This window comes from Ornithorhynchus anatinus, chromosome X5 (assembly GCF_004115215.2).
Source record: "Ornithorhynchus anatinus isolate Pmale09 chromosome X5, mOrnAna1.pri.v4, whole genome shotgun sequence".
NCBI classification, from domain to species: Eukaryota; Metazoa; Chordata; class Mammalia; order Monotremata; family Ornithorhynchidae; genus Ornithorhynchus; species Ornithorhynchus anatinus.
In genome coordinates, this window is record NC_041753.1 from 59,444,850 (window position 1) to 59,470,130 (window position 25,281).

General features: G+C 41.9%; 1 protein-coding gene across 1 annotated transcript in view; it reads right to left on the minus strand.

The window, feature by feature from the left end:
- The window catches only part of ALDH1A1 (aldehyde dehydrogenase 1 family member A1), a 75,772-nt gene that overhangs the window by 25,699 nt on the left and 24,792 nt on the right, over positions 1–25,281 (minus strand). Inside the window, exons 3-7 of the mRNA XM_007667019.3 lie at positions 10,721–10,861; positions 8,372–8,501; positions 5,976–6,037; positions 1,886–2,014; positions 601–714 (exon numbers count right to left, since the gene is read on the minus strand). Of these exons, the coding sequence (XP_007665209.1) occupies positions 601–714; positions 1,886–2,014; positions 5,976–6,037; positions 8,372–8,501; positions 10,721–10,861 (576 nt within the window). The remainder of the gene's footprint in view (positions 1–600; positions 715–1,885; positions 2,015–5,975; positions 6,038–8,371; positions 8,502–10,720; positions 10,862–25,281) is intronic.

The following is a 25,281-nucleotide window of genomic DNA, read 5'->3' on the forward strand; positions in this document are numbered from 1 at the left end:
AAATGTTCCTTCCTAGACAAATTCCTGACATCAACATATCTTTACATTATTCTTAGCTCCACAGAAAAGAGAATTCAAGGCAGCTATATGATCAAATTTGAAGAAAATTCAATCTCAAAGCCTGCTATGTTTTTAAATCAATCTGTAATATTTATTGGGGGCTTATTATGTAGTACAACACACTGTACTAAGCACTTGGAAAAGTGCAACAGAGTAATCATAGGCATGATCCTTGCTTTCAGGAGCTTACAGGGCATGCAATTATTTAGCTAATCAAGATGTCATTGTTTCACCCAATTTCTTTAAAGGAGAACTCTCTAAAAGTCATCATCAATAATGGTATTTATTGAGTACCTTACTGAATGTAAAGTACTGTGCTGAAAATCTGATAGGGTACAGCAGAAGCTTACAGCAGGAACTTATGATTTAATGGGGTGGACAGAAAAAAATGATTTACAAAATTAGATTTCAAAGATAATAGAAGTCATTAGGCATTTAAAAAATTCTTATGAAAAAGGTGTTAGTCCAAAAGAGAAATGATTATATTTGGCAATTGGTGACAGAGTTCTCAAGAGTGGTTGCATGGGTAGATCACAATACCTCTGTGGACCCCGTGAAGGCCACTTTATCAACATCCATGTGAGAGGAAATAGCTGCTCCAGCAGTGTGGCCATAACCTGGAACAATATTCACCACCCCGGGTGGAAATCCAGCCTAAAAAAAACAGAAACCACCTCAAGTCACTTCTGGGTAAATCTTAAAAAAGTTTTTTTCTTTTTTTGGTTTCTAATACCATCCCACTAAAATGTGTTCTTCTCTAAAATGGAAAATATGGTTTGTCTTCTGCAACTTGGCATCTCTTCCTCTTTAATTTGCTATAGTTTGGCTGCTCAAAGAATACATTATCTGAAATGTGTGCTATTCTCTGGCAATTTCTCAGCACTGTACAAAGGAACTTGTAAAGAAACTTTGAGAGGCAACAGAAATCAGATTCACAATGAATGCTGAAATTCCTTATTTTAATGGTTTGATATCATATTTTGTTTTGCACTTCACATGATACCTGGATTATGTTTGGGGTGTATACTATGAGATAACTACAACCATTGATGGACTCAGTGTTTGGCTTTTTACAGCTATATTGGGCAGCTGATTGCTGCTTCAAGTTCCTCAGGAGTTACTGTATTCCTCAATAGTGACTGAGGTTTTCAGTTTACTTTCCTGGTTCTGGGACTTTTTTTTTTAACTCTTTGCCTGCTGCTATAGGACATGGGCTCCGCTGTGTTGCTACACTGAATGTCAGTATGTCCCTAGTAACACATCCACTTAGCCACTCCAAACTTGGGTCTATTCAGATTCATTAGTCATCAACCCTAGTGAATGAAATAAAACTGTAGGGACAAATACAGTATCACAGTCTGATTGCTGAAGAACCCAGGTAAATAGCAGCTCACTCCCAACCGCTTTTCCTTTGACCTTTGACTTTTTGGATGCTTTTTCAATGGAGGATAATTGTTGAAGGGAAACTTGATCTTCCCATAATCTAGTGTCTTTTTTTCCCCTCTGGTCCATCAGTATTCATGAAAATGTGGACTTTTACCCATCACTTTACTGGAATTCAAAGAAGCCAAGCCGTATTACAACTAGTTGCCTTCCCTCCCTCCTCTGAGGGTCCCCGCTTCTGACATGTCTCATGTGTGCCGGGTCAGGGATGAAAGCGGCTCCCACATGCTCTCGGACTCCTCCATAACTGCCAAGACTTGGAACCTATTACTATTACTACTACTAGCCTTCCTCAGGCTGTCCTAGCACTCAGTGGGAAGTTCCCAGTGTCATTAAGCGATTGCATCTTTGAGCAATTCAGTAGATTCTGACGTGAACTTACCTCTTTGATTAAGGATCCCATGTATAGGGCAGTCAGAGGAGTTTGTTCTGCTGGTTTGACAACCACTGTGTTTCCACAGCAAAGGGCAGGTCCAATCTTCCAAACAAACATGACCAAAGGAAAATTCCACTAGAAACAAGATATGATTTTTCTTTTAGTTGATTGAAATATATGCTATCACAAGTGTCTTACTGTCCTATTCTTCAGAGAGATTTGCTGATGATATAATAAGGCACTCAATGAGGGTCACATGCTGCTGTGACTACTATTCCCTAGATAGTAGTGAAGAAAATCCATACTTGTATTTAACACCTGATATTATGTAGGCAATTTAGCTTCCTTTGTTCCTGTGCAAGAGTCACAGAGTGCTGCTGGCAGAAATCTAGACACTGGGCAGAACTCATCCACCTCAAGTTATTCTTGCCTGTTTTAACTCTGCCCTCTCCTCTGTCCAGCAACATTATTTCTCCATCCTTATTGGCTCCCATATCCACTGCCCTCACCAGTTGTTTCAGATGCTTAACTCCCTCCTCAAACCCCCTGTCCCCCCACCTTCCCCATCTCTTGACTCTAATGACCTGGCCACACATTTTATTGAGAAAATTGAAACCATCAGGCGTGATCTCCCTAAAACCTTCCCTGCTCCTCTCCAGTCCCTCCCTCCTCCTGCACCTTCTTTAACAATCCCATCTTTTCCACCAGTATCTCAAGAAGAGATCTCCTGCCTACTCTCAAAATCCACACCCTTCGCATGCACCTCCAACCCTATTCCTTTGCACCTTGTAAAAAAGCACGCTCATTCAACCCATATATTCAATCTGTCACCAAATCAGTTCAACCTTGACAGCATCACTAAAATCTGCCCTTTCCTCTTCATCCCAACTATTACCATGCTAATCCAAGCAATTATCCTATCCCACCTTGGCTACTGCATCAGCCTTCTTGCTGACCCCTCTGTCTCCTGTCTCTCCTCACTCCAGTTCACACTTCACTCTGCTGCCTGGATCATTTTTCTGCAAAAACATTCAGCCTATGTTTTCCCATTCCTCAAGAACCTCTGATGGTTCTCCATCCATTTCTGCATCAAACAGAATCTCCTTACCATCCTCTTCAAAGCACGCAGTCATCTTGCCCCCTCCTACCTTGCCTCCCTGATTTACTACTACAACTCAGCCTACACACTTGGCTCCTCTAATGCCAAGGTACTCACTGTACCTCTATCTCATCTATACCTCCACCCACCTCTCACTTACATCCTGCTTCAGGCCTGGAATGCCCTCCCTCTTCATATCTAACACATGATCACTCTTCCCACCTTCAAAGTCTTGTTGAAAGCACAGCTCCTCTAAGAGGCCTTCCCTGACTAGACCCTCATGTCCTCCTCTCCCAGTCCCTTCTTCATCACCCTTGCACTTGGATTTGTAACCTTTTTTCACCAGTCCCTTACAGCACTTACGTACACATCCATAATTTATTCATTTATGTTAATGCCTGTCTCCCTTTCTAGACTTTAAACTCGCTGTGGTCAGAGAATGTGTCTACCAACTCTGTTATATTCTCCCAAGCCCTTAGTACTGTGCTCTGCACACAGTAAGCACTCAATAAATATGATTGAATATGATTGGACTTAAAAAATGTACAAGATATACTCAGGTTGGTATGCAAGGAAAGAGGTAGAGAACTTTGAAATTCAGAAGAAAAATGGCACTAGCCATTTGGAAACGTATGGCCTCCTGATTTGGCTAGTAATCTGTAAAACTGCAACATTAAATCAGTGAGAATCCCTTTTTTTTGTTGACTTTAAAGAAATCTTACTTGGATAGCTTTGTTGCCTGGTGACACACGTTATCTTCTCACTCAAAACCCTGTCCTCCTGTTTACTTTCCCATCACTGTTGATGGCACCAGCATCCTTCCTGTCTCACAAGGCCATAACCTTGGGAGTATCCTTGACTTCTCTCTCTCGTTCCACCCACATATTCAAGCCATTGCTAAATCCTGTCAGTACTTCCTTCACATCGCCAAAATCCGCCCCTTCCTCTCCGTCCAAACTGCTACCCCATTAATGCAAGCACTTATCCTATCCGCCTTGATTATTGTATCGGCCTCCTTGCTGACCTCCCTGCCTCCTGTCTCTCCCCACTCCAGTCTATACTCAATTCTGCAGCCAGAATCATCTTCCTTCAAAAACGTTCAGACCGTGTTTTTCCCACTCCTCAAGAAACTCTAGTGGTTGCCCATCCACATCCGCATCAAATGAAAAACTCCTCACCATTGGCTTTAAAACACTTAATCACCTTGCCCCCTCCTACCTCACTTTGCTACTCTCTTACTACAACCCAGAAGGCACACTTCGTTCCTCTAATGCAAACCTTCTCAATGTACCTTGATCTCACCGCCGACCTCTTGCTCACCTCCTACCTCTGGCCTGGAATGTCTTCCCCCTTCATATCAGACAGATAATTGCTCTCCCCCATTTCAACCTTATTGAAGGCACATCTCCTCTAAGAAGCCTTCCCTGACTAAGTCCTCATCTCTTCTTCTCCCACTCCCTTCTCTGACCCTCTTACCCTCTTACTTGGTCCTACATTCATCCTCCCTCCCATCCCCACAGTATGTGTACACACACACACACACACACACACACACGTATCTGTATAGTTCTGTAATTTATTTATCTAATCTATTTATATTAATGTCTGTCTCCCCCTCTAGACTTTGAGCTTGTCGTGGGCAGGAATATGTCTGTTGGTATAGCGAACTCTCCCAAACGTTTAGTACAGTGCTTTGCACACAGTAAGCGCTCAATAAATATGACTGAATGAATGAATGCTAGAGGTGGAATCAGAACACCAGCTTCACAAATCAGACTTGAAAGTATGCTATTTATAATAGTACTCCAGCATACTTTTAGCATTTTTGTTCCTTTAACAAATTGAATTTATGACAGTGATTTTGTGACGATCTGATCATGCTGTTTATAAAGAGCTCCCATTTCCTGTGTCCTAGGTATTTTATAAAGAACACCTAACTTTGAAAGACTCTGAAAGTGATTCCCATCCAGTTGAAAAGAGAACAGATAGAAGAGAAAGGATAGTGATATGATAACTCTAAAACAATACCCTTTTTAAAACAACTATAACCATTGATTTGACCCTCCTTTCACACACACACACACATGCACACACATACACACACACACACAAACATATACACACAAAATGGTAGAACCTGTCCAACTGCCATATCCAGGACAGGTAACCAGTGAAGTGCAATTATCAAGAAAAACAAATGAAAAAACCTCCCAACTCACAGCTTGTTACCCGCAGAGTACTCTGAGCTAAAGTTTCACATTACCGAAATGACGGAAACCTAACTTGCGCCCGGGGAACAGTTTCTGCATTGAGGGAGCATGGCTCATTGGCTAGGTCTGTATTGGATAAGGTCTATTTTCTGAAAGGAATTTGTAGCGGAAAATTAGCTTGTGACCCAAATCTGCAGAGGATAAGCCTCATTTTTGGTGCTAAATGAATGTGTTGAGGGAGAGGGCTATGCAGGTGGGGATAATGTAATGTTTTGGGAACCACTTACCTCTAGCCCCACCGCAGATACCTACCCTGATACATGCCTCCATGACTGACAGGCATCACTTTGGACTATACCCAGGGGAAATCTATGGAATGCTCCAGAGCCCAGGAAGGTTGGCATTAGGGTGAGAGGGTCAGCTCCAGGACTACTAGCATTTCTGGGTGGCAGCAGTCAATGGGGCAGACACCCATAACAATCAGAGGGTACATGGAAAAATGCAATCTCGAGGCCAAAAATCACAGCTTTCAGCAGACCCCAAAATATTATTATGACAAAACCCATTTGCCCAACTGAAATTAGAGCCAGTTTTGCCCTGGGTAAGGCTCTGGCAGTGCACTTTCTGATTTAAACTGCAAATTATCTTTTCCATAAGTATTTCATAAAGTTCTGAGTATCACTTCAGCTTGGAGAAAAGCAATATGGCAACTTCATTTTGACAATCAGGCCATCTTGAAAGTTCAGTTTTTCAACAGTTGTGCATAATGTAAACAGATTCAACTTACAGGAATGATTTGGCCACAAACACCAATCGGTTCATGCTTTGTAAATGTAAAAAAGTTTCCATCTAAAAGAAATAAGAACAAATTCAGGCAAGCCATTAAGTATTTATCTTTTACAAAATGAGACTGTATCCTATTCGATTGGAAATTGGTGGAAGCAAATCCTGAACCAGATCTTCTTCGGCAGAAGTGTATCAAGTTTTCATAGGTGGCCTACAGGATGACTTTCTATTCAGTATTGCTACTTGCAAAATTGTATATCTAGACTGCCGAATTTCTGTTCCCATCACTGCCAAGGAGAGGATTTCACAACCCCCTTTATGAAAAAAAAAGCCATCTGGTTTTAATCTTTACTTGACTTTCCTTCCCATGTTTCAAAATTTGATTCTGTCCAGCTTGATTCAATTTTACTGCACTTAGATGTTTCCCATGTTGCAAGTACTTAGATGTTTGCTGGCTCGCACAGCAAAAATCCTGCTTCAGGGTTATTTTGTACTTTTAATTCTTAAAATGCCAAAAAGCACAAAATATACCCTGTCATGTTAATTAGCTTAGATTCCCTGATCTTTCGATTCTGGAACCCCACTTTTACAGGGCTTCCAAATCCTCATTTCTTCTCAGACTCATCTCTCCCAATCAACCCTCCTGGTCATACTCTTAATTGTTTATTAATGGTAAGTATTTTTTTTAGCTCAGGGGGTTTTAGAGGCATGGGGTCTCAGCCATGTCCAGTGGCACATTTCAATATCAAGTGCTTAGCACAGTGCTCTGTTCACAGTAAGCACTCAATATATATGACTGAATGAACACTGAAACCTGTATTGATCCTTCAGCAAGTCTCAGGTTGAATGTCAGTGTGCCAGCCTTGAATTGTGGAAAAGCCCTCCACAGTGAAAAGAGCATGGACTTGGGAGTCAAGAGACCTAGGTTCTAGTACCACCTTTGATAGTAGCTTTTGTGTGAGCCTGGGTAAGTCACCTAACCTGTCTGGGCCTCAGTTTCTTCATCTGTAAAATGGGGATTAAGTAGAGCGTCGCATGGAATAGGAACTGTTAAATCATATCTACCCCAGAACTTAGACACAGCTAGCATTTAATAATATACCATCATTAAAAATGGCTTTGGGCCAAGATTCTTGCTTTGAATATTATACCTTGCTATAAAAAAACTACTAGAGTTGAGTTCCTCTGAGTGTTCTCTGCCTATGACTTTTTTGAGCCAGTCACCAGTTGAAACCTGTATATAGTCAATTTAACGCTTACTTCAAAAATACTAATCTTGATTTTAACATAGCCAGACAATCTAGGATGCTAACCTCTAGCAAAAGGCATAATTTTTTACACAATATCACAATAAATCAAAATGGTTGATATAACTTCATCCCATAAAGTATGATTTAAAAAATCATCCATTCTCCCAAACTTTCTATTTGGCTTGCTATTCAGTCAGTTGTATTTTCTGAGTGCTTACTTTGCACAGATTACTGTTGTAAGCAGTTGGGATAGTACAGCACATCAGAGTTGATAAACATGCTTACTAAATCTCCATTGTTCCCACCCACATTGATAATGTGGGTATAACAAATACCATAATTATGATGTCGTCCTTCTCCACTCTCACCCTGATATATAGAGTTTAAGTCTCCCATTTGTTGTAAAGTGAATAGGATTACCTGTGTGGGATTGGAGGAGTAACAACATCTGGAAATTACTAAACATATTCTTTCCCACCAGATTGCAAACTCTTTGAGGGCAGGAATTGGGTCTACCAACTCTATTATATTGTACTCTCCCAAGTACAGAGAAGCAACGTGGTTCAGTGGAAAGGAACCAGGCTTGAGAGTCAGAGGTCATGGGTTCTAATCCTCACTTCACCACTTGTCAGTTGTGTGACTTTGGGCAAGTCACTTCACTTCTCTGTGCCTGAGTTACCTCATCTGTAAAATGGGGATGAAGACTGTGAGCTCCATGTGGGACAATCTGATCACCCTGTATCCCCCCAGCGCTTAGAACAGTGCTTTGCACATAGTAAGCACTTAGCAAATACCAGTATTATTATTAAGTAATTAGTAAGTAATCTGCACACACTAAGCCCTCAGTAAATGCCATTGATTTAGTGATGGAGCATTCAATAAAATGGACTTCGACAAACTTCCCTGATCAATCTCTCATCTTTCCACCCAGTGCCCTCCACAATACTGTTTCACTTAGCACTTAAGCACTTAAGTATTAAGCACTTAGGTATTCACCTCACCCTCTATACCCAAAACACTTATGTACATATGTTGATACTCTGTTGCTTTCCCTACCTGTAATTTATTTTAGTGTCTGACTCCTCAACTAGGTGGCAAGCTCTCTAAGGACAGGGATCATGTCTACCATTGATTGATGATTACTCACCCACTGGGATGGTGCGGCCTTGGACCTTGTCAGCCCAACCTGCACAGTAGCGCAAAGTTTTAACACAGCCACCTAAGTCCAGCATGAATGCACTTGAGAACAGTTTTCCTCCATTCACCGATTCGATTGTCTAGGAAAAAAAGCCCCAGATTTGTCTTCCAGTGTAAATGACTTTATAGATATCTTTAGATTTTTTAAACATTTTGACATTCTTGTATTCTACATAAAACATCTACTCAAGCATGTGCTTTTCTAGACTTGGATTAAGATTGGAATATATATATATATATACACACACATACACACACACCTGTAAAATCTGAACAGTCTACTGTTTTTAAGGATGAAAAAAATTGATTTTACCTCTTTCTCCTTCCACCTTTTACATGAAAAATACACAGATAACACGTTTGAATAAGGGGAAAGAAAATGTCTTAGTAGTTTAATTACCATTGTGATGGGGAAAAATGAAGCTGAAACCCACCATTAAATGTTTGTGATGACATTCTGATGGACTGCAAATCCATCACTATTTTACCCAATATTTTTTCCCTGTTCAAACCCTTACCAATTTTTCTGAAGCCTCAAGCTAACCTGGGCTCTGTGACTTCCTCCTTTAAATGAAAAATAATCAAACCCATCTCTTCTGCACTTTGTTCTTAAATTTGTTCTTCGTTTAAAATTGTTCAAGAATAAATTGCAATTTGTTCATAAAAGGTTTTGACCTAGATGGAAGTTACTAGGTAACTCTAGCTGGAAAAGGGAGACGAGATAAACTTTTGGCTAACATTGCATTCTCTTTTCTATCAAATCTCTTCTGTTGTCTAGCTGCTAGCTCGAGACTTTGCATTATGTGGTTCAATTACTCTGACTCAGTGATTAAATATTCGGTGGTGCTTTGATTGGTAGTTACTCTTGATAATGTAGTTAAAATTTTGGCCTCTTAGGCATCCTTTGATGCTGCTTGTTCATGATGCCTCAAACAATTATTCTCTGGTGATTTTGCATTTGCTGAGTCTTGTAAAATACTATTTTGGCTTGCGAGCATTGTCTTGATGGAGATGCTCAAATGAGGGTTTCAGAGAAGATAAACAGAGAATAGGGAATGTTATATGGCTACTGGCAAATACTAATTGCCAGCATGGGAACTGTTAAAATATTATACAGTGTCAAAACAGATGAATTATAATTAGGGTAAGGATTTTCAAGGTTTAGCACAAACACGATGTGGTGGATAATTTTCGGGTTTCATTTTTTTTAAAAGAAATTGAGGAAAAATTGGGTTTAAACTTCAAAAACTTTGGCTTTTACTTTTAACATTTTTATACACAGCAACATGTGGATGGCAGGGATTTCTTCAGCATGTTTACTCCTTTTTGGCATTTTAAAATGACGAAAATGGCTAAAATGGTCAACTTCACAGCTTCCTTTGACACACATAGCAATGTGAAGGCAACTTTGCTTAATTTAGAGTATATGACTCCAGCATCAGTCAAATTTAACTTTTTTGAGAGGATGGCTCAATTTGGGAGCAAGAAGGTTGACACCCGCACAAGAGATGAGCAAAAACTGGTCATGGGTGTCACTGATCTAAGGGAGGAGAAGGCCATCTCTCAGATGATACATTTGTGACACACTCATAAATGATTAGCCTTCCAGATAGCCCATTTCAGAATATAAATTAAGCATTTTGAAACCAGGAAATACTGACAATTCATCACATAAACATACTACATTGGTGTAAGTTAACTGAGGCAGATTGTGATAGATTGTAATCCATTTTGGCAGTGAAACTATAACAACATTTCATCTTTAATTTTTTTTTCAGATTTAACCCTGTAAGTATGCAGGGAGTGAGAGCTGGTTAAATTAGGTAAAACTGTAACTATCCATAACCTGATTATAATATAAATTATACTCTAAAATTTGAAGCTCAAAGTACACATTAAATTCAGAGAATTCCCTTCTTTTCTTTCCTTTTCCTTCTCCTTTGCCACCTGATGGGAGGAATGGTCACCTTTATATTAACACGTGTAGTCCTTTTCAACTATGTGAATCTCTTCCCGAGAGGGTGCGGATTACTTCTCATGATCGAACCCGGGTAGGAATGAAGAAGAGCCCTCAAAATCCTTGGCTAATGGAAAAAAGACAGGCAGAACCTGCTAGACAATCTGGGTAAACATGAAAGTGTCCTTCTCAAACAGTTTTCCTACCTGACTCTGGACATACTGAGCCTCTGCTGTTCGACCATACAATTGCCCTTCCAAAGACAAATGACTTGTCGATTCAAAGTAAAGAATTTTGATGAAGCCCCTCCAGATCTCCCACTTAATTTGGCTTATCACTTACTGCCAATAGAAGACGATCCCTTTCAATTAAATCTGCCAGCTTGTTCAAGAGTCTTCCTCTCTCAGAAGCATCCATTGTACGCCATGGTGACCCAATTTGAAAAGCCTGCCTTGCAGCCTTCACAGCTTTGTCCACGTCCTCCTAGAAGCCAAGGAAGTTCAATTTAGAAGAATGGCACTGTACATTGCAGTGCTTTTTGTTTGTTTTTTAAACAAAAATTAAGAAGTTTGGGAATGTTTGACATTGGGCCTGAGCCTTGTTATTGAGGGGGTGTTGTGGGCCTGGAGTGGGGAGAGAAGATTGCCATTTTGGGTCCTAGAGATTGGGAGGCTCTGAACTACTCTTTTGGTGTGGATCAGGGAAAGGCAGTTCTTAAAGAAGTCTTCCTCCCCTGCTCTTTTCTTAGCCTAGATGTTTGTTCTTAGTAACCCTTACTCCTTGACTGCCTGCTAAGTACCATGCATTTGCTTATCACCTCCCTTCAACAGAGAAACCATAATTTTGTTCCTGCAGGGTAAATACCTCTGGCTGCCTAAGCATTTAATGCCAGGGTGGGTCTGGGGAACATTTTAAACTGGCTTTATTGAAAGTGGATTGGCAAGTACATAAAACATATAATCAGTTAATCAATGAATGGTATTTATTTAGGGTTTACTGTGTGCAGAGCACTATACTAAGCACTTGGGAGAATATAATGCAACTTTTTAATGGTATTTGTTAAGCACTTACTAGGTATCAGGGACTGTGATGAGTGCCAGGGTAGATACAAGTTAATCAGGTTGGACACAGTCTCTGTCCCAGGTAGGGCTCACGGTCTTAATCTCCATTGTACAGATGAGGTAACTGAGGCACAGAGAAGTTAAGTGACTTGCCCAGGATCACACAGCAGACAGATGGCAGAGCTGGGATTAGAACCCAGGTCTTTTTGACTCCTTGGCCCATGTTCTATCCAATGGGCCATGCTGCTTCTCTGGTAAACACCGTAAACATAGTCCCTGGCATCGAGGAATTTACAATCTAGTCATGGAGACAGAAGGGGAAGCTGTACGGGAAGCTGCAGAAAGGAAATGTAAATTCTCAATAAGGAAATGTATATAAATACTGTGGGGGTGGGGGAGGGGTAAGGATCAAATCATTCAATCAGTGGTATTTATTGAGCACTTACTGTTTGCAGAACACTGTTCTAAGCATTTGGGAGAGTACAATACAGTAAAGCTCATTCATTCATTCAATAGTATTTATTGAGCGCTTACTATGTGCAGAGCACTGTACTAAGCGCTTGGGATGAACAAGTCGGCAACAGATGGAGACAGTCCCTGCCGTTTGACGGGCTTACAGTCTAATCGGGGGAGACGGACAGACAAGAACAATGGCACTAAACAGCGTCAAAGCTGGTAGACACGATCCCTGCCCACCAGGAGCTAACAGTTTAGAGGTACAAATCCAGAGGCATAGTGATGCAGAAGGGAGGGAGAATAGGGTGGGAAGATGAGGACTTAATCAGGGAAGACCTCTTGGAGGAGATGTGATTTTAGTAGAGCTTTGAAGATAGGGAAAACGGCCATTCAGATAGGAAGAGTGAGTGAGGGAGTTCCAGGTAACTTTTGAAAGACATGCAGCATGTAAAAGAGCTATGATATAATTGCCCATTGTTCTTTTACATTTGGGAGTGGCTTTCTTCCATGAGCCTGTTCTCTTTCCAAGTTAAATGCAGAGAGCCTGATTCTCCTCTTTGTTTGAAAAAAGCAAATCACCAGGAAAAATAAGCCTGTCTGTATGCTATCAGGAGAGCACAACATACACAATATACATTGCTCTTTGTTTAAACAGATCTGTGTGGTACCGTTTTTATATCTGTGCTTCTGCTCAATGTTTAACTCAAGGTTTTGCCCATATATGGGTTTCTATAGGCTTTTGTCCTTTCCAAGAAGAGAAAGAGAGAGAAAGAAAGAGACAGAGAATGAATGAATGAATGAATGAATGAATGAATCTATTTGGTGGAAGATAGAAGTCCTAAGGTCTGCTTCTTCCTGACTTGAGGCTCGGTTTCCTCATATGCAAATGGCATATAGAAATACCTTGACTTCAACCTGCCTCCCAAGAATATACTGTGCTTATTCCTTAAAAGTGAAAAGACATTTGAGCTCTTCCCACCTTTGAAGGCTTGCTGAAATCACAACTTCTCTGAGAGGTCTTCCCTTGACCGCGCCCTCATTTCCCCTACTCCCTCTCCCTTCTGCATCATCTATGCACTTGGATCTGTACGCTTTAAGCACTTGATAATCACCCCACTTTCAGCTCCACAACAATTATGTACATGTCCATAATTTATTGTAATGTCTGTAAGCCTGTTGTTGAGAACATGGTTACCAATTCTCTTGTACTGTACTCCTCCAAGCACTTAGTACAGTATTTTGCACATAGTAAATGCTCAATAAATACCACTGATTGACTGATTTTGGACAGGGAATGTTTCTACCAACACTGTGGTATCGTATTCTCCCAAGTGGTAAATACAGTGCTCTATACATAATAAGCACTCAATAAATACCAATGACTGATTTGGGAATCCTGGCAAAGCCCATTACAGAACATCCAACTCTATGCTAGCTAATCCCCAACTGGCTTTGTAATTTCTATTAAACCTTTCTTCCCAACTGGATTATTGAGAGAAATGCCAAAGCATAGGAAGGGAGTTGAGGTAGTGAAGGGGAAAAGGGAAATGACTGGGAGGGAGTAAGGATATTTCCCTTTAGAGGAAAAAGAAAAGGAAAAAAAAAACTGCCTGGATACAATGTGAAAATAGAAATGGTGTTTCCATAGATGATAACAGTAATGATAATTCCCCTCCTAGACTGTTAGCTCCTTGTGGGTAGGTAACGTGCCTACCAACTTAACGTGCCTACCAACTCTGTTGTATTGTACTATACCACATGCTAGGTAAAGTGCTCTGCACACAGTAAGCACTCAATAAATACCATTGATTGATGAATAATTGTAGTATTTGTTAAGTGTTTACTATGTGTCAAGCACTGTACTAAGCACTGAGGTAGATACATGATAATCAGGTCCCACATGGGGTTTACTGTATAAGTAGGAGGGAAAACAGGTATCAAATCCCCATTTTGCATATGAGGATCATTCACTCATTCACTCGTATTTACTGAGCACTTACTGTGTGCAGAGCACTGTACTAAGCATTTGGAAAGTACAATTCTGCAACAGATAAGTTAAATGACTTTCTCTAGGTCACACAGCAGATATGCGGCAGAGCTGGGATTAGAACCCAGGTAGGTCATCTGACCCCCAAGCCCGTGCTCTTTCCACTAGACAACTCTGCTTCTCGATAAAGGCACCTGGGTCCCGTTGTTGTTTTGCCACTGACTTGCTCCATGACCAATAAGCAGCACTTATTGAGACACTTGGCAAGCAATAACAGTGAATCATCATAATTTCCATCCATTTAAGGCTTTTTCTTAGAGACATGTAAAACTCTCCCAGAGGTAAACAAGTCCTTATAGCCTCTGCATCTGCAGAGGCTCATTTGGGCTAGTTACGTGCCTACAAAATATTTCTTTCATACAGCACCAGATGGGAATACAAGAAAAATCTGTGTAGGGCTAAATTGAGTGTTTGGGGGTCAAGCAAGGCCAAATTTGAACTGTCTCAACATGAGAGGCTCCCACCTGGACATCTACAGGTCTTCCTTGTCCCATTTGGAAGGTTTTCTCTCCCCTCATCTACACACACACACACACACACACACACACACACTTTTTCCACCACCAACATATGAACAAAACATCTTAACTACCTATTTCAAAGGTCTAGAAGAGATTATTAATAAGAATAAAAATATCAGATGCCTCTTAGTTCAACAGTATTTCCTGAGCTTCTGCAGTGTGCAGAACATATTTGATGCTATGCACAATGAAAGTAAAAGTCACAATCTCTGCTCTCAAGGAACTTACAATTTAATAGGTGAGATAGGAAGACATAAAACACAAACCTACAGTAGGAGCTGGAGGAAACAATAGAGAGACAATGGGTAATTGCAAGATATGAAAAAAATTAAGGGTGTATATAAACTGATGTATACTTCAGTGTCACATGTAGGTTAGGACGGGGGCAGGGGAAATGAATTAGGGAATGTCTCATGGAGGAGAGGGTGTTCAGGAATGCCTGTAAAATGTGGAGGAATATGGTCTGGTTTATTTAGAAGTCAGGGGTAGGGGGATGGGGAGTGCCAAACTGGGGGAAGGGTGAGCAATGGGTTTAAGATGAAGAATCAAAAGCAAGGAAAGAAGGTTCATAATAATAATGATGATGTTATTTGTTAAGCGCTTACTATGTGCCAAGCACTGTACTGAGCACTGGGGTGGATATAAGCTAATCAGGTTGGACACAGTCTCTGTCCCACTTGGGGCTCACAGTTCTTATCCCCATTTTACAGGTGAGGGAACTGAGGGAAAGAGAAGTGAAGTGACTTGTTCGAGGTTACGCAGCAGACAAGTGGCAGAGCTGGGGTTAGAACCCATGACCTTCTGATTCCCAGGGTGGTGCTCTATCCATTACGCCATGCTGCTTCTACAAAGTAGGAGAGGAGGGAAGACTGAGAAGGGCTTCGAGTGGGTCAAGAGAGTAGATGTATAAGGGTGGAGAACCTTGAAGCCAGTGAAAATGAGCATCCATTTGGTGAAGAGGGAATTGGGTAGCCATTGGAGGCTTTTGAGGAGTGATCTATTCTGAATGATATTTTAGGAATATTTGTCAGGTATCAGGGTGAGGATAGGTATAAGAGGAGAGGCTGGAGGCAGCAAGATCAGTGAGGAACCTAATGCTCTAAGTGTGGAGAGAAAGAAATAGATTTGGGAAATACGGTGGGAGATAAATCAGCAGAATTTACAGACAGACTGAATGTGAGAAGTAAAGTGGAGAGAGGAGTCAAAAGCGATACCAAGGTTGCAAGCTTTGGGGAAGGAGGAGGGTGGCGGTATCAAGTTTAATGAGAAGTTAGGAGGAGGAGTGGGTTTAGGAAGGAAGATGATGACTATTATCTATGTTGAGTTTACAGTGTTGGTGGGACATCCACGTGGAGATGTCTTGGAGGCAAGAAGAAATGCGAGGCTGTAAATTACATGAGAGTTTGGGACTGATGAGGTAGATTTGGGGGGCACCCTCGTTGAGGGCATAACTGAAGTTATGTGAGCATATGAATTCCCCAAGTTAATGAGGGGTATAGGAAACAGAGTAGGGCATCCAGGATGTCTGAACATGCTGCTGAACACTCTCAGTTAAGGCCTGAGATGGGGAAGAAGAGTAGGTAAGGAGATTGAGAAGAAGTGGTCAAAAAGGTAGTAAGAGAACTCGTGACTAGCATGCTAGCGAAACCAAGGTTGGAAAGTGCTTCCAAGAGGAAGGACTGGTCAGTATTGTCTAAGGCAGCTAAAAGATCAAGAAGGTTTAGCAGAGAAGCAGCATTGCCTTGTGGATAGAGCATAGGCCTGGGAGTCAGGTTCTAGGTTCCAGTCCTGGCTCTGCCACTTATCTGCTGTGTGACCTTGAGCAAGTCACTTAACTTTTCTCTGTCTCAGTTACCGCATCTGTAAAATGGGGATTAAGACTGTAAACCCCATGTGGGACATGGACTGTGCCCAACTTTATTAACTTGTATCTACCCCTGTGCTTAGTACAGTGCCTGGCACATAGTAAGTGCTTAACAAATACCATTTAAAAAAAAGAATTAGAACAGAGTAGAACCCATTAGACTTAGCTTAGAGGAGATCACTGCAGCTCTTGGTGAGCTCAATTTTCATAGAGTGAAGAGGGCAAAACCCAAATTAAAGTGGGTTACAAAGAGAATAGGAGGAGAGGAAGCCAAGGCAGCAGGTGGATACAGCCTGTTTGAATAGTTCAGACAGGAAAGGGTTCACAGACATGGGATACACTGGAATCCAGAGAAGGCTTTTTAGGCTGAGGGAGATTTGAGAATTTCAGATGTTCTCACATCTCCCCCAAAGTTAAGAAATGGGGAAAGGGCTAGTGAAGAATGAGATGTTCAAATATCCACAGAGGAGGAAGTGTTTTAAGAGGTGATAGGGGGTGGGTTCCAAAAGTCTAGAGTAACTGGTCAGAGCTGAGGGCATAGGAGTCAATGTGGAAGGCATAGTATTATTGCCATCTCCACAAGCATGGCCTAGTGGAAAGACCAGAGACCTGGGATTCAGAGGACTTGGGTGCTAATCTTAGCACTGCCACTTGTCTGCAGTGTGGCCTTGGGCAAGTCACTTAACTTCTCTGGGCCTCAGTTACCTCATCTGTAAAACGAGGATTCAATACCTATTCTCAAAGGTTAGCAAAACCTGAGTGGCCAGTTAATTGGCTTGGATGGAAAGGTTCCTTAAACTCCTGCTTTACAGTTAGAGATGTCAAAATGAACCTGTTTTTCTTTCCTAGGTCCTAAAGTAGGAATGAATAAGATAATATCTTTAGGAAGAAAGGAACAATGTGTAGGGCAGGACTGAATAATCAAAGGATCACTATAATACATATAATTTATTTATATTTCATCCAAAATTATGAGCCCCAAGTCACACATTTTTAGTCCAGAAAAGAGTGAATGTTCCTGGGTGAATAATGTTTGAATGTGTTAAATCAAACACAAGAGCAAGAGATTAAGACACAGAGGAATCTTTAATCTCTTGTTCGTAGAGGGGAAATTGTCCTTGTTACTGCCCAAATACCCCTCTGAGAATCGATCACACCTGGGGAGTTTCCAGCACTCTACTAGTCTTGGTTATGGGAGGGAGAGTCAAGCAGTGGCATAGCCATTCCAATCCTAGCTTGGGCAGTGGCTAGTGAGTGGATGGCAATCTGCTACAAGTCAAAACTCACCTGTCGAGGGTGGAGACTCAAGTTTACTGCGTGGAAGAAGGCAATGATAAACCTCTTCTGTATTTTTACCAAGAAAACTCTTTGGACACACTACCAGAACGACTGCATAAGGAGCGTGGGGCATTCTGGGAGAAATGTGTCCATAGAATCGCTATGGGTATGAGACTAATCGACAGCATAAGACAAGATAAGACTGCTCAAATTATGTTGGGATTTCACTGGGTTTAGAATATTTCTGCTTCCAACTTCAAAGCAGCACATTTCAAGTCATGAAAAAAAAAATCTTAGCAAACATTTGAAGACTGGTGAGGAAATGTGGACTCATACTCTGCTATCTGCCCTGTATTGGGGTGTAGAATTTCATGCTAAATCTATTTTCAAAGGCAGGAGCAGAAGGCAGTTCACAGAATCCAGGTTTCCAGCATGGCTTAGTGGATAAAGCACGGGTTCTAATGCCGGCTCTGCCACTTGTCTGCTGTATGACCTTGGGAAAGTCACATCACTTCTCTGGGCCTCAGTTACCTCATCTGTAAAATGGGGATTAAGAGCGTGAGCCCCAAGAGGAACAGGGACTGTGTCCAACCTGCTTAACTTGTTGCTTAGAACATTGCTTGGCACATAGTAAGCACTTTAACAAGTTCCATAATTATTATTATTACCATTTTTATAAAGGGGCTCTTGACATTTCATTGATCATCTGTCTCATCCATTAGAGTGTGAGCTTCCTGTCGTGTCTTTCCTTATTCTGCATTTTCCAAGCACCTCATACAGGGCACTCCACCAAGTGGGCTCTCAATAAATGCTTCTGCTTCTACTAGTACTACTATCAATCAATCATTGGTACTTATTCAGGGCTCACTCTGTGCGGAACACTACTACAGGCTTGGGAGAGGACAATACAACAGAGTTGATGGACACATTCCCTGCCCACCACGAGTTTATAGTCTAGAGGGGGAGATGGACATTAATGCAAGTAAATACTTTATAATATATAATTTAGAGATCTGTACATAAGTGCTGTGGGGAGAATAAAATGTCCAAAGGTGACAGATTCAAGTGCATCAATGATGCAGAAGGGAGAGGGAGCTGGGAAAAAGAGGGCTTAAAGGGGGAAGACCTCTTGGAGGAGATGTGACCTTTATAATGCTTTGAAGGTGGAGAGAGTGGTGGTCTGGCATATAGGGAGGGCAAGGGAGTGCCAGGCTGGGGGGAGGATGTGGGAAAGAGGTCAGTGGTGAGATAGATGAGATGGGGGCACAGTGAATAAGCTGACACTAAAATAGGCAAGTGTGCGGGCTGGGTTGTAGTTAAGAGATCAGTGCATTAAAGTAGGAGGGGCCAAGCCGATTGAGTGCTTTAAAGTCAATGGTGAGGAGTTTCTGTTTCATGTGGAGGTGGAATGGGCAATCAGTGGAGGTTCTTGAGGAGTGGACTGAATGTTGTTTTAGAAAAATGGACTTGAGTAGGGAAAGACTGGAAGCAGGAAGGTCAGTGAGGAGGCAGATGCAATAGTGGAAGAGGAACAGAATAAGTGCTTGGATTGTAGTCATATGTTATTACTACAGGAGGATTTTAGGTTTAGTGAATGTAGTCTGACAGAGCTGGCTGCCAGAAAATTAAAGAGTTCCCACCCATATCTGTGACTGGGCTTTGTCATCTCCCTTCTTTCTAATATCACTGTAAAGTGATGCACAGCCCCCCTTCACTCTATTCTACACACACATTAAATTCCTAAAATCTTTTGGCTCATTATCTGAAGAGTCGGTTCCGGAATATTAGTTTTATGATGTCTATGTAATTTACTAGGTTTGCACATTTCAGTAGGCAGTGTAGTTAATAACAGTTGTTACTACATGTTTGTTTGCAAAAGTGTTGAGCAGAAGGCAAATTTGTATGCCTCCTTACACTCTTTACTAACAATCTAAGAATTTTTTCAAGCTCAAGTGAACAGTTGCAGATCAGGAACAATGTAATTTCATGGTGATCAAAAGATGCAGGCAACTTGATTTCTAGTTGGGGGGGTATTATAACTGAATGAATCTTTCTTATTCTATTTACACCAAAGATTCTCTTGTTGCCTGTGAACTCAGAGCCAACTACAGGAGCTCAAGTGACTCACGTTTTTAAAAAATTTCAGAATTGGCCTCCAATTAAGCTCACATCTCCTTCAGGAGGCCTTCCCCACTTAAGCCCTCTTTTACCTGGCTTGCTCTCCCTTCTGTCTTGTCTATGTACTTGGATCTGTGACCTTTGGGCATTTGATATTCACCTCATCTTCTGCCCCACAGCACTTATGTACATATCTTTAAAGTATATATTATAAATTGTTTATTTATATTAGTGTCTGTCTCCCCCTCTAGATTGTAAGCTTGTTATAGGCAGGGAGCATGTCTACTAATTCTGTTGTACTCACCCAAGTGCTTAGTACAGTGCTCTGCACTTAGTAAGTGCTCAATAAATTCCATTGATTGATTGATTGATTCAATTGCCTGGGATCAAAAAGAACCAATATAAAGCCCTATAATAGGTAGCCAACCACTGTCTTACCTACCATTACAGAAACTGGCCAGGAACTCAATTGAAAAATACATTTCTCACTGTGAGTCCTGATTCTGATAGCCATTATTAGGCTAGCTAGAGCCTAGCTATTTTATAAGTAATAATAATAATGATAATAAACTATAGACTAGAATAGTTTATATAAAAGCTGTTATGTTTTGTGGTGAATTAGAAAGGAAATATTACTTTGGTTTTATTTGTGAGTTTATGTAATTGTTTTTTTCTCTGAATTTTCATCATACCCCAAAATGTTAAATGAGACCTTTGTATTTAGATCAGAGCTGTTCCTGATAGCCTGCACTATACAATTATAGTACTATACAAATACATTTCAAGATGAGCCTGAAATTCAATCATGTGTAGCAAATAAATGCATTACTTATGAAACCTCAGGAGACTGGTCTCTCTCTCCATCTCTCTTTCTCTCTCTCTTTTTCCTAGATGCCTAAAATTACCATATGACCTTGTGTTTTCCCCTGTAGGATGTTTCCCAGAGCAATAAGACAGATTTGATGCATTTATTTATCTTCTGGAAGAGTCAAGATCAGTGTAAGATGTGGATAGCTACAAAATGGAATAGTTGGCTTGAAACATAGTGGGAAGAATAAAATTACCCTGAAAAAACACCACTTTGAAGGCCCAAACTCTTGGCAGGGTTTGAAAAGTATCTCCCAATTCTGCTTCCACATCTGACTTCATAGTCTAATACGAATACAGTGATTGCATAGGCAATGGCCCACACTTTCAACACTATCTTTAATGCTCTAACCTTGTTAAATTTCAGCCCTGGATTACCCCCATAGTCTGTTTACACCGCTCCTGTCTTCAAACGCTGAGCATTCCTCGAGGAAATATAAAACCAGGCCAACCTTTGCGGTGATAAATATATCCTCTCATGCTATAATTGCACCTTACTAATCCTCCCTCAGTGACAGCTTTATCCATATGCTCCTCTGACCCTTCCAGACCCTTAAATTCATTCTGAAGCATTCAGTGCCCTGATTTCTGCTCTCTCACTAATGGCTGATGTCCTCACTCACTTGGCAAGGTACAGGGCAGACACAAATTTACTTAGGGGGTGCCCTTCAACACTTCAGGATTCTCCAGACCCTACATCCACATTCTTTTCCTTCCTAGCTGACTCTAAAGGAACTTTCCCGCCTGTCTTCCAAAATCGAACTTGCTAGCTGTCCCCATCCCCTTAAACCTCTTAAAAGGCGTTGTTCTCATCCTCCTCCTCTCCTCTTGTAATTTCAAGCTCTCACTCTCCCATGGCTTCTTCCTTCTGCCTATAAAAGCACCTAAATCTCCTCCCTACTGAAAAACCCAACCCATGGCCCTTCTGCCACATCTCTCTACTGCAATTCAGTGTCTCCACTTCCTCTAAGAATTCTCTTTCTGACCTCCTGAAATTTGGATTTCTCTCTGTTCATTCTGAAACTGTGTTTACCAATGTCTTTAGTAATCTCCTGGCTATTTCTAATGGGTTGCAACTTGTTCTCATCCTCCTTAACCTCTTGCCTGCCAAATCCTGTTTTTCTTTAATAACATTTCCAGGATCCGCCCATTCTTATCTATCAAATCCATTCATTCATTCAATCATATTTATTGAGCGCTTACTGTGTGCAGAGCACTGTACTAAGTGCTTGGAAAGTACAACTTGGCAACAAATAGAGACAATCCCTACCCAACAACAGGCTCACAGTCATCCATCGCTACACTGGTCCAGGTGCTTGCCACATCCCATCTTGACCATTGAATCAGCCTCCTCACTGATCTCCAGTCTCTCCCCCCTCCTGAATCATTTTTCTAAAATGTCATTCTGCACTCACCTCCCAACTTCCAGTGGTTATCCATTCCTCCCCACATCAAGCAGAAATTTTGAAAACTGGCTCCTACTCATTCAGTCGGCTCTCTCCGCCCCCCTACTCTTCTCCCACTACACCCCAGCTTTATTACTCTCAAACTAACCTACTCACTGCATCTTGTTCTTGTCCTTCCCGCAGAGGACTTCTTGCTCATGCTTGCATGGAACTCCCTCCCCTTGCAAACCCATTAGTCCACGGCTCTCCTCATCTTCAAAGCCCTTCTGAAATTACATCTCTTCCAGGAGGCCTTCCCTGATTAATCTGTAATCTCCCAGGTTATATCTTCCAAGCGCTACTTCAGCACTTCTGTGGCATTTAAGCTTTTACTTATCCCAGCCACCCATAGCACTTTAAATACATATCTTTTACTCTATTAATCCAAAATTAACTCATGAGCATATCTCTCTTTTTTTCCTTTCTATCTGCAATTGCTTTTAGGGTCTGTCTCCCCCACAGACTGCCTTCCACTGAGGGTGGGCAGCGTGGCTTAGTGGATAGAGCACAGGCCTGGGAGTCAGAAGGACCTGGGTTCTAATTTCAGTTCTGCCACATGTCTGTGGTGGGACCTTGGACAAGTCACTTGACTTCTAGGGGCCTCAGTTACCACATCTGTGAAATGGGGATTAAGAGTGTGAGCCCCATATGGGACAGGGATTAGGTCCAACTTGAATAACTTGTATGTACTCCAGTATTTAGAACAGTGCAGGGCACATAGTGAGAGCTTAACAAGTACCATTATTATTATTGTCACTATTACTATTATCTTCTCTAGTAATTCTACTGTCCTTTTCCAAACACTTAGCATGGGACTTGGAACACAGTATGTGGTCAAAAGATACTGTTGAGTGTTGTCTCTGATGCTGCTGATTACTCTTTTTTCCTGGAAACTTTCTGGTCTCGTTTAAACTGACACCATATCCCCCTGCTTCTCTTCCTACCTTTCCGTTCCCTCCTTCTCATGTTCTTTGTAGATTCTTTGTTCCCTCCTGATTTGGTAATTATGGGTGCCCTGCAAGACTCAATTCTGGATTTTCTACTCTCTGTTCTATACTGATTCTCTAGGGGAACTCATCTGCTTATGTGGTTTCAACTACCTCCATGTGGCTGACTCTCAAATCTCCATCTCCATCCCTGTTCTCTCTCCTGCTTTACTGTGGTCTATTGCCCCCTGGATTACCTCCTGACACCTTAAACTCAATATGCTGAAGACTTAATCTATGCAAATCCAAGCACTTATCCTATCTCACCTCATTTACTGCATCAGCCTCCTTGCTGACCTCCCTGCTTCCTGTCTCACTCTACTCCAGTCCATACTTCACTCTGCTGCCCAGATCATTTTTCTAAAAAAATGTTCTGTCCATGTCTCCCCACTCCTCAGGAACCTCCAGTGGTTGCCCATCCACCTTTACATCAAAAAGAAATTCCTTGCCCCCTCCTCCCTTACATCCATGATTCATTAATTCAACCCAGACTTCACACTTTGCTTCTCTAATGCCAACCTACTCAGTGTACCTTGATCTCATTTACCTCATCTCTGATCTCTCACCCACACCCTGCCTCTGGCCTGGAATGCCCTCCCTTTTCCTATCTGACAGTTTACTCTTCCACCTTCAAACCCCTACTGAAGGTACATCTCCTCAAAGAGAGACCTTCCCTAACTTGGGCCTCATTTCCTCTTCTCCCACCCCCTTCTGCCTCACTGTTGCATTTGCCTTTTCACCCTTTATTCACCCTTCCCTCAGCCCCACAGCCCTTACGTACCTGTCTGTAATTTATTGATTTATATTAATGTCCCTTTCCCCATCTAGACTGTGAGCTCATTGTGGGCAGGCACCATGTCTACCAACTCTGTGCTACTGTACTCTCCCAAGCGTTTAGAACCGGCCTCTGTGCACAGTAAGCACTCAGTAAATGTAATCGATCTTCCTTACTAAACTTCCTCTTCCTAATTTTCCCACTGCTGTCTACATCACTGACATCCTTGTCTCAGAAACCTGCTTCCTTGAAGTCATCTTAAACGCCTCCAGCACCTACTAGGTTGTTATTTCACAGATTCACTCTTTCTGGTCCACCCATACTGGAAGGTGGACTGGCTCACCACCCTGGTTCAAGCCCTCATCACCTTCCAGCTGGATTACTGTATTAGACTTCTTTATTGGTCTCTCCACCTCAAGCTTCTCCCACCTTCAGTCTGTCTTCCAGTCAGCTGCACGTACCATCTTTTAAAAAGGTCTTTGGAAGCGGCCAGGGAACGGGCCTACCAACTCTGTTGTATTATACTCTCCCAAGCGCTAAGTACAGTGCTAAGCACTCAACAGATACCACTGAGGGATTGATTGATTAACGTCACCTAACAGCGCAGTGACTTTTGTGGTGCTGCCAGATGAAGTATACTATTGACGGTTCAGTTTCCGTGAAAGTAAATAAAGCCCTTAGCTGGCTCCAGTCCTCCGGTGTCCTGGTTTTCAGTGTGGCTTTCCTTGCCCCTCTCTCAGCACCACAAACTCATTCACTCCATCTCAGAGTCCCCCAATGCTCCCTTCTCCCCATGACCCCTTTCCAAGCCCCGTTCCCCACCACTGGCTGAGCTCCTCTATTCTGCCCTGGTTCAGCCCAGTTCCCACCCCTGGCTTTGGATGGAATGGTAGGAGGGACTGTAAAACCAATGGCAATGTCCACTACATTAAGTATAAAAAGAAAATATTAAAGAAATTATCTGGGCCAGTTACAGGGGCTGGACTGATCTATAGGTAGGAAGGGAAGGGGTGTCCGGGGTGGGGAGTCTGGGGGTGGGAGGCCTGCTAAAAATGAGAAGAAAGCAACAGTGGGGAGTAGCATGGAGAGACCTGGGAGGCAACAACAGGGCAGTTGTGCTGGAAACCAGGAAAGGTGGGGTGATGGGACGAGGGGAGGGACTTACCCAACAGGTCCACAAATGCGGAAAGCCGAGCGCAAATCACTGCAACAGGAAGTGATTTCCGCCGGGCTGTCGCGGACTCCGGAACACATCACTCTTCGCCTCAAAAACCTCCAATGGCTACCATTTCTTCTTACATAAAGTAAAAATTCCTAACCACTAGTTCCAAGCTTTCCATCAGCTCTTTCCCTCATTCTAATAAACTTGACCTCCTTCCAAGCTACCCTTTTAACTACTCCTCACTTTCAATTCAACCATTTCTGACTCATTCCTCCACCTTTGCTCCTGCATAGAATTCTTTTTCCCCACTTCAAATCTGCTAA